The sequence below is a fragment of the Cydia amplana genome, chromosome 22 (assembly GCF_948474715.1).
Source record: "Cydia amplana chromosome 22, ilCydAmpl1.1, whole genome shotgun sequence".
NCBI lineage: Eukaryota > Metazoa > Arthropoda > Insecta > Lepidoptera > Tortricidae > Cydia > Cydia amplana.
Window position 1 is genome coordinate 829,606 of NC_086090.1, and position 12,541 is coordinate 842,146.

The 12,541-nt window shown below is 38.6% G+C and overlaps 1 protein-coding gene across 1 annotated transcript in view; it reads left to right on the forward strand.

The window, feature by feature from the left end:
* Window positions 1-12,541, forward strand: part of LOC134658488 (inositol 1,4,5-trisphosphate receptor) — a 108,655-nt gene that overhangs the window by 5,429 nt on the left and 90,685 nt on the right. Inside the window, exon 2 of the mRNA XM_063514174.1 lies at window positions 12,405-12,519. Within this exon, the coding sequence (XP_063370244.1) occupies window positions 12,437-12,519 (83 nt within the window). The 5' untranslated portion in view covers window positions 12,405-12,436. The remainder of the gene's footprint in view (window positions 1-12,404; window positions 12,520-12,541) is intronic.

Below are 12,541 nucleotides of genomic sequence, written 5' to 3' on the forward strand. Positions count from 1 at the left end.
TGTATCGTTGCGGCTCCACTCACGCACACGCACGCACGACCTATCAATTCCCGCGGAGATAGTGAATTTCAAGTACCTAACAGTGGCGGGGCATCCTCACATCTCTATACTCCACCTGCTTACCTAGTTTTTACAGTTTTGCCATTTTCCTACTGCTCATGAAGAAAAGATAATCCAGATTAAGCTTCACTTTGCTGCGAATATTCCGACCTGAGCCCGTACCATGAGTCACTGACAGTAGTGACAGTGGCAAAACTGACATTTACGCTATCGAGAACGTAATTTACTTTCTATACATCTCGTTTGCACTAATATGCGAGTATACGAGCGAGATGTATAGAAAGTCAATTACGTTCTCGACGGCGTTTATGTCAGTGCCAAACTATGATGGTAGCCGTACTGATAATATAATTTTTCGTCACAGTAAAGTATTTTTAGAAAGTGCTTTCTTGGAAAGCATATCTCGGAAATTATTTCAGCAGGGAGGATATCAAATGCGTGATCCGTTATTTTAATCTACATAAGAATGTTGACTGTTGATGCCAGACAAAAATGTCATTAATTTGAAATGCTTAGAGGAAAAATCTATAAATATGGATTAGAATTGTATTTATTATTGTATGTGTTAATGATTTGTTTCTTTCTTTATTTAGAAACAAGCAGTCTCTTATACTTATAGTAATAAACTATTACAATGAAGGATTATCAAACTTGTAGACCTACAGTTTCCTTAATTTATTGTATAAAACACACAAAGACACAAATATAAGTTCACTTAATAACTTTGTGTTCAGATCATTTTTGCATACCTCGCCCGCTTACTTGTCCTGTTAACTATACTCCTGTTGATTCTGACAGCCATACCATACCATCATTCACACTCATCATTATCATCTTCCTAGCGTTTGTCCCGTACTGTGACTGTGACGGTCCGCTTTCCTGCTTTCTTTCTCCATCCACTTCTCCACCCCCCCCCCCCCCCCTCACACACACCACTGGCGTACAATATCTTTGGCGATGACACTGCGCCATCGCTGCCTTGACTTGCCCTTTCTGGTTCTTTCACACTGTTCATAACAATTCGTAAACCTTATTGTCAAGAAATAAGGTCCACCTCCGTTGTTGAGTGTTGATTTTAAACGACGGTGTTCAAGTAAATCGATTAGTCTCATGTTCTGTCTTGTAATTGGAGGAGACAATGGAGTTGTTTAGCTCAAGACATGATGCGACGCGAACACAGGCCTGAAATACGAGGGGCGTTCAAAATATTCTCGGTATTGATATCTTACGACCTCTTCTAAAATTTCTTTCGTTACTGGCCGCTAAGGTTTATTCATTGACATTTAAAAAAAGTATAATTCGAACCGAGATAGTCTTTTGTTTTTCTGCAATTGCTAAACAAACATGAACATCATGTGCGAATTGACAATGTTAACTAAATTAGAACATCGATGCGTGATAAAATTCTTGACAAAACAGGGTAAAAATCAAAAAACCATAAAAGAGGAAATGGATTGTGTTTACCGTGAGTCTGCTCCTTCTTTATCTACCATTCAAAAGTGGTCAAGCGAGTTTAAACGCGGAAGGGAGAGTATTGAAGATGACCCTAGACCTGGCCGGCCTGTAGTAGCTACTTCACAAGAAAATATTGATAAAGTGGAAAAACTTATATTGGAAGATGGTCGAGTGAAGGTAAAATCTATAGCACAAGTAACCAATCTCTCTATTGGTACCGTACATGATATTATACATGACCATCTTAATATGTCAAAAGTAAGTGCAAGATGGGTTCCGCGAATGCTGACTCGGCTTCAAAAAGACATGCGTGTAGCTTGTTGTTCCGATTTTATTGACCTGTGCGGTGAAAATCCTGATGAGGTGCTGCAAAGAATAGTTACTGGAGATGAAACCTGGGTTCATCATTATGACCCAGAGAGTAAACAAGAGTCCATGCAGTGGCACATTAAGGGTTCAGCTCATCCCAAGAAGTTCAAGGTCATCCCTTCAGCTGGCAAGGTCATGGCCACGATATTTTGGGATTGTGAAGGAGTATTACTAATCGATTATAAAGAAAAAGGTGTAAATATCACAGGACAGTACTATGCTAACATTCTACGTCAATTAAAGGATGTAATTAAAGAAAAGAGGCGAGGAAAGTTAACCAAAGGTATTCTGCTTCTGCATGACAACGCCCCGTCCATACTGCTCATATTGCCAAGGCAGCTATTGTTGAATGTGGGTTTAAAACTGTTACTCACCCACCGTATAGTCCGGACTTAGCCCCCAGCGACTTCTTTTTGCTCCCCAATCTTAAAAAGGATCTGCGTGGAAATAAATTTTCTGACGATGAAGCATTGAAGGCGGCAGTGGAGGAGCATTTTTACACGAAAGATAAAAAATATTTTTACGAGGGATTAAAAAAAATAATTGATCGATCTTTTAAGTGTATGAACATAGGGGGGGAGTATATTGAAAAATAAAAATATCAAACTTTTCGTACTTGTTTGTTTTCATTCTCATACCGAGAATATTTTGAACACCCCTCGTATGTGAATTTCACATTGGTCTCTCCGTCTGCGGAAAATTTAGACAGACCACCTAGACAAACACCGCTAATTAATTTGTCCGCGACGATGTTCTGCAGTATACTGTCATTATCCCGAAAGCAATTACAATATTTCTAGGCAAGCTAGAGAAAACACTTTATTGTCTTTACATTCCACTTTAGATACAGGTACCTAACCATACACTAATGATAGGTACTCAATAAAGAAACCTTGATAAGGTTACGAAATGTATCGCAACAGTTTTCCGAACATTACGAGGCAACCGACCACTCCTCTTGAGTCACGAAAATAGGCTCGAGCCGAGCCGAGCCTGATGAATCTTTTGTACACTTTACAAACATTTGATATACAACACTGCAACACAATAGGTATAGTAGTTAGCAAGCATTTTTTTTTTTACTTTTTCTGCTTTACCCTCCAAAAGAGGCCCCTGTTTTTGGTTTGGGTCTCAGGGTTCCGTTGTTTTCTTTTGAGATACGGAACTCTGAAAAGTATCAATTCTAGTGTGGAGAAGACGTTGCAGTGGTTTATTGCTATGTTTGATAGAAATCGATCCGGTTGTTTGATGAGTATATCAGGTCATTTCCAAAATATAAATTTCCGATGTAAGGCATTTTTAGAGTAAAATGGTTTTTTGGCATATAGCGTAGGGTTTTTATTTATTTAATAGTTATTATATCCGAAAACTACTCGATCAACCAATGAGAATTAATGTTCGCCAGGTCTGCTCTTCATCTCCCAAACGCCAGCACATTGAGACCAGCCAAAACGCGAACTAAATATCAAAGTGGGATTGTTACCCAAACAAACACGTCCCTCAATCATTCATGCAAACCTAAACATTTCTGGAAACATGCTAAATTTGCTAAACCGCAGATTTTGACTCGTTTCTCCCACAGTTAGAAATCAGACGTGAACTGTGCCTGTGCGTGAAAGACGATATTTTTAACCAGTCGCGGTTTTCCTGTTGTGTATTTAGTGCAAATATCTAACAATTTTTGTGTTGCGATTTCCGGTTATTATCTCAATAATATGTGATGTAGGCATTTAAGTTGGAGTATGCATCTAGTGGCCCGCGGCCTTTAGGGTTAGGGGATTTTCACCATTAGGCCCTGGGAGCACTTAGCGTCTTTCGAGCGTCGGCGTCTAGCCAACTCTATAGCTGCTGCTCGATACAACGTCGGCGCAACACCATTTTCCATAACGCTGACTAGACGCCGACGCTCGAAAGACGCCAAGTGTGCCCGGGCCCTTAGTTAAAACTAGCGTTTTAGGTTTTTTCGTGTAAGGGTTCTTTCAGAAATTCGTGCAAAGAAAAAATCACTAGAAAAAAAAACTCACTAGGCTTTTTCACTGCTGTTTTTGGTAAAATAGCAAAATAATCTTTGTATTTGAATTCTCCGCTAAAAGTTTTAGATTATTTTGATTGTTTCGTCTTTTATATTTCGTAGACGCTGTTCTCATAAATCCCTTCAACTGCAACTTATTTTAAAAATAAAGCCACCCTGTGCACGGGTCTCTCAGGTCAGCACCCACAGCAAATGGAGCGGTGGAAAGGACAACAGTTATATTTAACAATCTCCCCCAACGACGGCTGATTAGCCAGCCCCCCATATTGATTGCTTTTATCTCAGGTACGCTAGTAGGACTTAATATTTGTTAGGTATAGGCTGGCTTTTTTGCTGGCTGGAACAGTGCTTTTTGGTGTGTGTCAGTAAAAGAAATGTGGTCAGTGAGGGTACATACGAAATTAACCGAATTTACTCACCTTCTGTGATAATGATAATGTTTAATTAAGCAAAACCGAGCTTACTCTTTTGCCCTAGGTGCCATCCGGTCTTAGTGGAATCGCGGCCTGGGGCCCGTTTCTCAAAAGCTTGTAACTTGTAATACAAGCGGATGTCACTTTTTGACAGCTTTTGTTAGAAAGGGACTTCCACTTGTATTACAAGTTACAAGCTTTTGAGAAACGGGCCCCTGATACTACACAAATACACATATTTAGGATGACTTCTTCGACATTTTAATGTAATTTATTTAATATTGAAAATTTAAAAATCGTGCTAGGAACTCTGACGATAAATAGGATGCGTCGTAAGCTCGTAAGTTAACTTTGTACGGACTTGAACAAGACAAAGTGAGGGAGTTTGCATATTATCATACAAATTTGACATTGCCACACTTTGTCATTACAAATGCCATGTAGAGTTATCTTGGTCCGACTCTATATATTATATAAGATTTGTCTAACTCTATAATATTTTTAACATCTGCGAATACAAGTTCCGATACGACGGGTTAAATTTCCGTAATATTCATTGAGCTGAAATAGTTTTGGTTCATTGACTCTTTTAAGGGGATGTCCAAACCCTTTTGCGGGATGAACAAAAAGGTATTATATGGTAAAGGTATTGGAATGTGTGTAGGTATTTAGGTAAAATGAAAATAGAAAACGCGAGTCTCATTCGAAGTTTACTTATCCCATAATATTAAGTTTTAATGAGAAGTATAGGTGCTTAGGTAGGTGTTGGTACTATGATTAAGAAAGAGGTTTTTTTTTAACAAAATTATATAAATCAAGATTAATGTCTCATTGTATTATCTTTCCGTGGCAACTGAGTAAGTAATATTTTATATTTATTTGTGAAACACAGGTTATATACCTACCTACGGATGACAGTGAGTTGATACAGTACCTATGTACTCTGTGAGTTCTGTGACCTACCATATAGGTGTACAAATATTTAGTCTTATAGCTTATAGCTAACTTATTATCTAGCTAGATAGCTTAGAACCTAGTAGAAATCATTCCAACATAAAGCTGTTCTATTTGTTCATTTGAGTGCGCTCCCAACGCAATAAAACGTACTGCTGAGCTGAGTACACTTAAACCGAAAGTAGACCATTTGGACTTAAGTGCTAAGATGTTATTGGGTCAATAGAACTTGCGCGGATTCTGAAGCGGTATCCAGACGGGATGATCAAATCGATCGATTAGATCAGAAATGAAATTGGCGTCAATATCCAATTTAATCACCAATTTAGGATTTATGGTGATATTTAAAAGCCCTCGTAAGTAAAAAAAAATGCTCCAAAACGAAAATACTATCGTCACAAATTGGCATTTTTGCGTCCGCGCCTCATTTTATCGTTAATATCGGTCATAATCGGCGGTCGAATTCGGCGAGCCAAATTGGCGTCCGCACGGCCTGATTTGATCGGACAATTTAATCAGATTGGTGAAAAATTGTTCTCGTCTAGACACTCCTTGAGCGATCTCTTCCTGACAACCCCCCGAATACAACAACATACACCGAATTAATAAAATTGGGTCTCTGATTGTAACGAGCACGATCTTATTTAAATGTTTCAGTCTATTCTTGTCTAATTCGTCCCCTACAAAAGAGCGCAGAATGTCGACATAAAATTATAATGGAGTTTAGCGGACTTATTCCGTTTCATTTCAACGCGGAATTCTGTAACAAATTGAAACGACTTTATATTATACAGTTCATTTCGTTAAAAGCTTTTGTTCGCAATGCTATCGGCAGTTTTATGAAATGGCAAAAGATTTCATTTCATTTCAGGTGGCTACGAATTAAGGTAGACATTTGATTTTCTCATCTATTTGTCTTATAGATAGAGTCTGTGCGGAAATATTCCATACATTTCACGACTCTTCTCTTTCCGCACACTCTAAAAAACCGGACAAGTGCGAGTTGGACTCGCCCGCCGAGGGTTCCGTAGTTTTTAGTATTTGTTGTTACAGCGGCAACAGAAATACATCATCTGTGGAAATGTCAACTGTCTATCACGGTTCATGAGATACAGCCTGGTGACAGACAGACAGACGGACGGACAGACAGCAAAAGGTCGATCAACTGGAGTCCGTCTAAGCTAACTCTGCACCGACTCGAGCAGAACAAAGTGAGGGAGTGTCAGATGTTTTAGTTTTGCTCTTCGAAATCCTTTACACTGAGACGAGAATATTCATTTTGTTTTGAAACTCTAGGGTCTAATACTTGGTGGTAGTTACTTACATTAAAAACACAACCTTTAAGGTAGCCGTTCACATGCAGGGCAGCATCGCACGCAACGAATTTTAGTATTCTTTGTTCAGTAAGAAACGGCCCTGTGGACGTCTACCTTTACTACCTCAGCCGGGCTAGCACATGATTGGCGCGACAGTATCTCGCGGCGAGATACCGTCCTTCATTAATTAACATAGAGTCGACGGGTAGTCTATCTCGCCGCGAGATAATCGTACTGTCGCGCCAATCATGTGCTTGTGCTAGGCCTGTAGGTGGTCCACTTTCAACAATATTTCGTGATACACACACACCCCCTCCTTCCCACACCATTAAACAATGTTTATTTAACTCGCTGAAACGGTATTTAAATGAGATAGAAAAAACAAAGCGGTCCGTTGTAAAATTTGCATGCTTATCTAATGCCCGTATAGAAAACACGGCGAATCAGAATACACAATTTTAACAGAAAATTCATAAAATATATCTTATTGCAAAACACATAAGGTCCACCGACGGTTATAGTTAGAACAGGATTTGTGGAAAATTCGGTTTCGAAACTTGATTATAATTTGTAATCGATAGAATTGATTTTGATTCACAGTTTCAAGGCTTATAGCCGAAACAATTCCAACCTATGTATTTAAAGTTAGCTTTTACGTGACAAAAAACTGTTCTTTGTTGAAAAATACGACTAAAATGATGTACATTCACGATACGACGACAATAAATACTTTATGATGTCACTGACTATTACAATAATATCATGGAAATTAATTGCCAAAACTTCCGATTGTTAAAATAATAGGGCTGTAACACAAACATTGTTAAAAAATATATCTATTGAATTTTTGCTCAATAACATAATATTTGCAACCGATTATCTCTCTAAAAAAATAACTACATCGAATTATAGGTAGGTACTGTAAATAGTCACTAGCTCTAAATCACTACACCTTATAAAACAAAGTCCCCCGCCGCGTCAGTCTGTTTGTATGTTCGCGATAAACTCAAAAACTACTGAACGGATTTTCATGCCGTTTTCACCTATCAATAGAGTGATTCTTGAGGAAGGTTTAGGAGTATAATTTGCTAACTCGTGCGAACAACTCGTGGGTGGGTCGCTAGTTGTGAATATGATGCGCCGTTATGTTATGACGACACCATTGATAACAGAATACTTAAGTCAAATGTTTGTCATTAGAAATCGTGACGTATTTCATTACTTATACGACATTATTTGGAATGATATCCACATTCAAACCGACGCACTCACCCTCTGAAATTCGGGCGAGACCTAATTTTCCAAGGCGAGGAAAAGGCAACGTTTTTCGAGCCATTTCCGGAATTCCGGACAAAAGCTGATGTTACGTGTACACTGTTTACAGGATACATGGACGGCTTTCGTGTACGCTATTTGTCTGTAAAGTCTTTTAGATTAAACAATCGAAAAAATCTAACGTAGAGGCATATCTGTGCCTCTGTGGTTGATATAGGTAGTATAACACATTGTGTCATAATATGTTATTCATGTTAAATAAAAGGCGATTATGCACGGGTCCTCCACTTTCGTCTTGACAGGAACTCTAGCTAATATAGTCAAGTCAACATTAATTTTGGACGACCCTAAAAAGTTCAGTAACTGATAGTATCGCAACGCAACATGCGGTCTTTAAAACTATAAAATAACGTTGATTACTTCCTTCTGCCTAATGACAAATAAACTATCGATCATAGGATCGCGTGTCGTATGTACCCTCACACAGACAATCGCAACCAATGTTTTACATTCAATCTGAAATCAGTGTTAATGATAAAACTGCGCGATTCTCTCATACAAGCAATAATATAATTGCCATGGCATTAATTCAACCAATTATAGAGTCCGGACAAGCTAAATTTGCACAGATTTTGTAGTGACAGAGTATGGCAGTGCCCTGCAATTATGGTCGCATTTTTATCACCTGTCATGCCATGCGTCACTTTCGCACTTACATAATTATTTGTTAGAACGTGACAGGCATGGTGACAAAACTGACACATGATAAAGAACCGGCCATCTTAGCCCTACTTAGCCAACATTATATTTTAGTGGCACACAGAGTGTAGTCAGATTTAGCTTATACAGACTTTAGTAACCTTTTAAAGTGTATTAAGTTATAGTTTTTTGAATTATAGAGATCAAAAGTTACTCGAAGGCCAAGTAAAATGCCGCCAAAACCAGACCGTAAATCAACTTAAAATCGAAAATCGGTAACGGACGACCCGCAGATGGTTATAAGTGATAAAAAGAAATGGTACTTTGCCTTGTTCGTGGTGCTAGTGTTGAGTTGCTACCTCATAGACGTGAAGCGTTTGTGGTATAAGGTGTTGTGCAACTTGTTTTATTTCGCGTGCGATATGCTGAAGCTGCTTATAAAGCTGGTCGAGTTGTATTGAAGATGGTGTGACGGATATGTGACTGGTGAGTTTTATGTGTTCTGTGGTATTCGACTTTTTAATGACATCTTCAACAAGTGATGCATACTTGAATCTAGTATTTTAACTGGATCAGGCATGATGGGTGGGGAGAAATTACCGAACGGGATAGTTTTATGTATCTTTCAGTACGAGTAGCAGCGAAAGCGCTATTATTGTTTTTCCTTGCCACAGTTTCACATTTTTTTAAATTCCCCACCATAAATTAGTATGGATTATGATGGGCAACAAATAAATTCGACCAATCATAGTGTCGCATTGCCTATGTTTTGTCCCTCACGGACGCACGCGTAGGTATACCACATGTATTAGGATCCTACCATCTATGGATGCATAGCATGGTCATGAGGGGACATGGGCCGTGTCGCCCGTGTTTACAATAAATGAGTTACAATGTTGTATTTGCGAAGAAATAACTAGAATTTGACCATGTGACCCCTTTATTGCATGGTCATAAAATATCTAATTGATTTAAGACCTAACTACAAGTTTTCTGTTTAGTTTTCGCGTCGGTCGGAAATCGAATCTGTCAAAAAAGCACAAACAAAAACCTACCCCTTCTGCTTTTTTTTAAGGTTCAAAACAGAAAGACAATAAGACATAATTAGTGAAACAAAACAGACCTAATTGCAATTACATAAGATCTACCAATGGTCAGTTAAAGTGTTAGTAAAATTTGGTACAGTTCACGTCAAAGGCAGGATTTGTTTTGCACCTTATTGTATTGCCTTAAGGTTGATAATGTATTTGCGGTACTCGTACCGCTCGTACGCAAGCTTTGGTTCATTAATCTGGACAAATAGCTTTGCTGTGTAGTGATAAGATTAGATATGCCTAATTATGCCCGATGCCCGACTAAATATATTACTAGTAGGTAGTAGGTATTAACTAAATTTAAGAACCAGCGGATATAGTTATTATTAAGTAAATTGACTTCTGGCGGTGGTTAATCGTCACACACATTACCTAATGTGCTCGTAACCAATATTCTCGGAAATTAATTAGGAAATGTTATTTGATATTTATCAGTCGTTTTTCGACAAAGGAACCTACCCAACCGCCAATCAAATAAAAAATATGCGTTCCAATGCCTGCTGCACTGCACTCCACATTGAGGTGGGGTCTACAGCCCATACCCTATTACCCTCTTTAAAAAGATATGAGTCCAGCCAGAGGGTCTGCCGCGTAAAACGAAATTTGCCTGCTGCCTCTACCGCTCGAATATGCAAAAGTGATAGAGAGGCAAATAACGAAAGTCCACTACCACATAACACCTTGACAGACTATATATAGCTCATTATCTTTTTGCCTGTAATCTTGTACTTGAGGGGTCAAGCATTAATGGGGATTAATTATGCTATCTCCCTTATCCACCGTATCAATATTTTTGTTATAAAAGTTACCAGGGGCCCGTCTCTCAAAAGCTTTGTAACTTGTAATACAAGCGGATGTCACTTTTTGACAGCTTTTGTTAGAAAGGGACTTCCACCTGTATTACAAGTTACAAGCTTTTGAGAAACGGGCCTCTGGTGTCAAGTTAGGGTGTACTCGTAAGGTTGTAAGTTAAAGATTTAAGTTGCAGAGTTGGCAACACTGGTCTTCACCAACAAGCACAGCCCCTTGACTAACCTTCTCGCTCATTAACTGCCCCTTTGACCCAATTAACCCCGCTATCTTCCTTATCCAAATATCCACCTTATCAATATTGTTACGCAATGTAGTTATTTTTTCCTGATTATCAATGGAGTTGCTTTATTGGAATGAAATATCATTGATATTTACATAATATAAACTCACCTATCGAAAGTCATAAATAAAAAGATTCAAGTACTCTTTTTACTATTATCTGTGCGAAAAATAGACTGTAGACACCATTAATGTTAGGGTGACTGCTAGTAATTGGCCACTCTTAATAATAAGGTTTCAATTGGCTTGTTTCTTTCTGATTTGTAAGGAGTGGCCAAATATATTATATATTATTTTTTATGTGATAGTCAGCAAACGAGCCGACGAGTCGCCTGATGGGAAGCGGTCATCGTCGCTCATGGTCATAAGCAACATCATAAGAGCCACATAATAAGCGTTGCCAACCCTTGTGAACCCTAAATACCCGCTTCTTAAAGAATCTCATGTCGTAGTGCAAAGGAAATACCTCAGGAGGCAACTCATTCCACATTCTGGGAAGAAACGAGCGAGATGCCCGCTTATTCTTGGTGTGCCATGTATCTAAGAAGTGAGGATGGACTTTGCTCCTTTGGCGGGAGGTGCGGTGATAAAAACGAGACGATGGCACCACACCAAAAAGTTCTTCGGAGCATTCCCCACTGTACAGAGTCTACAGACGGTAGAACATGCAAAGAGAGCCAACGTCTATATACTGGCCAATAACTATAACAGTCACCCTCTGCTCATCAACCGCGAGAATAAACGCTAAACGATTAATTCTATTTTGTCATAGGACTGTCTCATTTCAAACATAGACAGAGGGAATCATATTATCTTTGTCTTACACTACTACTAGCACCCAAAAGAAAAGGACGAGTATAGTTTTCCTGGTTCTTACTGACTGACAAATTGGTTTGACCAACTATACATCGCACAATCGGAATATCCCACCATAAAAACTGTTTGAAAAAACGTTGTAAATCTATTTTCTGAACAATCAAAGCTCAATGAGTCATTCTCGCTTTTCTAAACACTGTCCATGCTTGTTACTTTAAACTTTATCATTCTAAATTGCACCAAAATACCATTGAATAAACTACATTTTCCATTATTCCTAGTTAAGGAGCCTGACCTACGTCCATAGGTATTGTTAACTGACAATTTGTACCTTACTGCAAATACATAAGATTCACTTTAAGTTTGTTGTCGTTAGTACTGATGCCAAAATTCCGTAACGTTTGTTTATTATGCTTCGTTTAACTACAGTACAGTGATATTCGGAATTAGATAAAGTAAACTGACAGCAGTTTGAAAACATATGCGATTTAGGCGTTTTTTAACACGAGTAGGAGTAGCCCCATACTTATCCCCACTACCAATTGTAACAAACCCACCTTTATCCTATTTTATCTAGAGTTTTCCAATAATTCTAGCTCCAATAATCTATGAAACCAAAGAACGGGAGGTTAACTACAAAATAATAGATAACAAATGAAATCCTCGTGAATTATTTATTGTATTACGGACATTACATTGATTTTGATTACCTAAGGAATCGAGAGCAAATAGTTGGAATGTTACAGTGTAATTTATTCCAAATTTCAAAAATGCGCAATTCTAAGGCCACTGCAGAAATACCATATATTGATGATTCTTTTGTTGTCAGGTGTCGTTGCATGGTGGGGGCAAGGCGGCAAGATGGGGGACAGCTTCCTTCACCAGGGGGACATCGTGTCCCTCTACGCGGAGGGGACGGTCTCAGGCTTCCTCAGTACTTTAGGGTGAGTATATGAACTTTAGGTG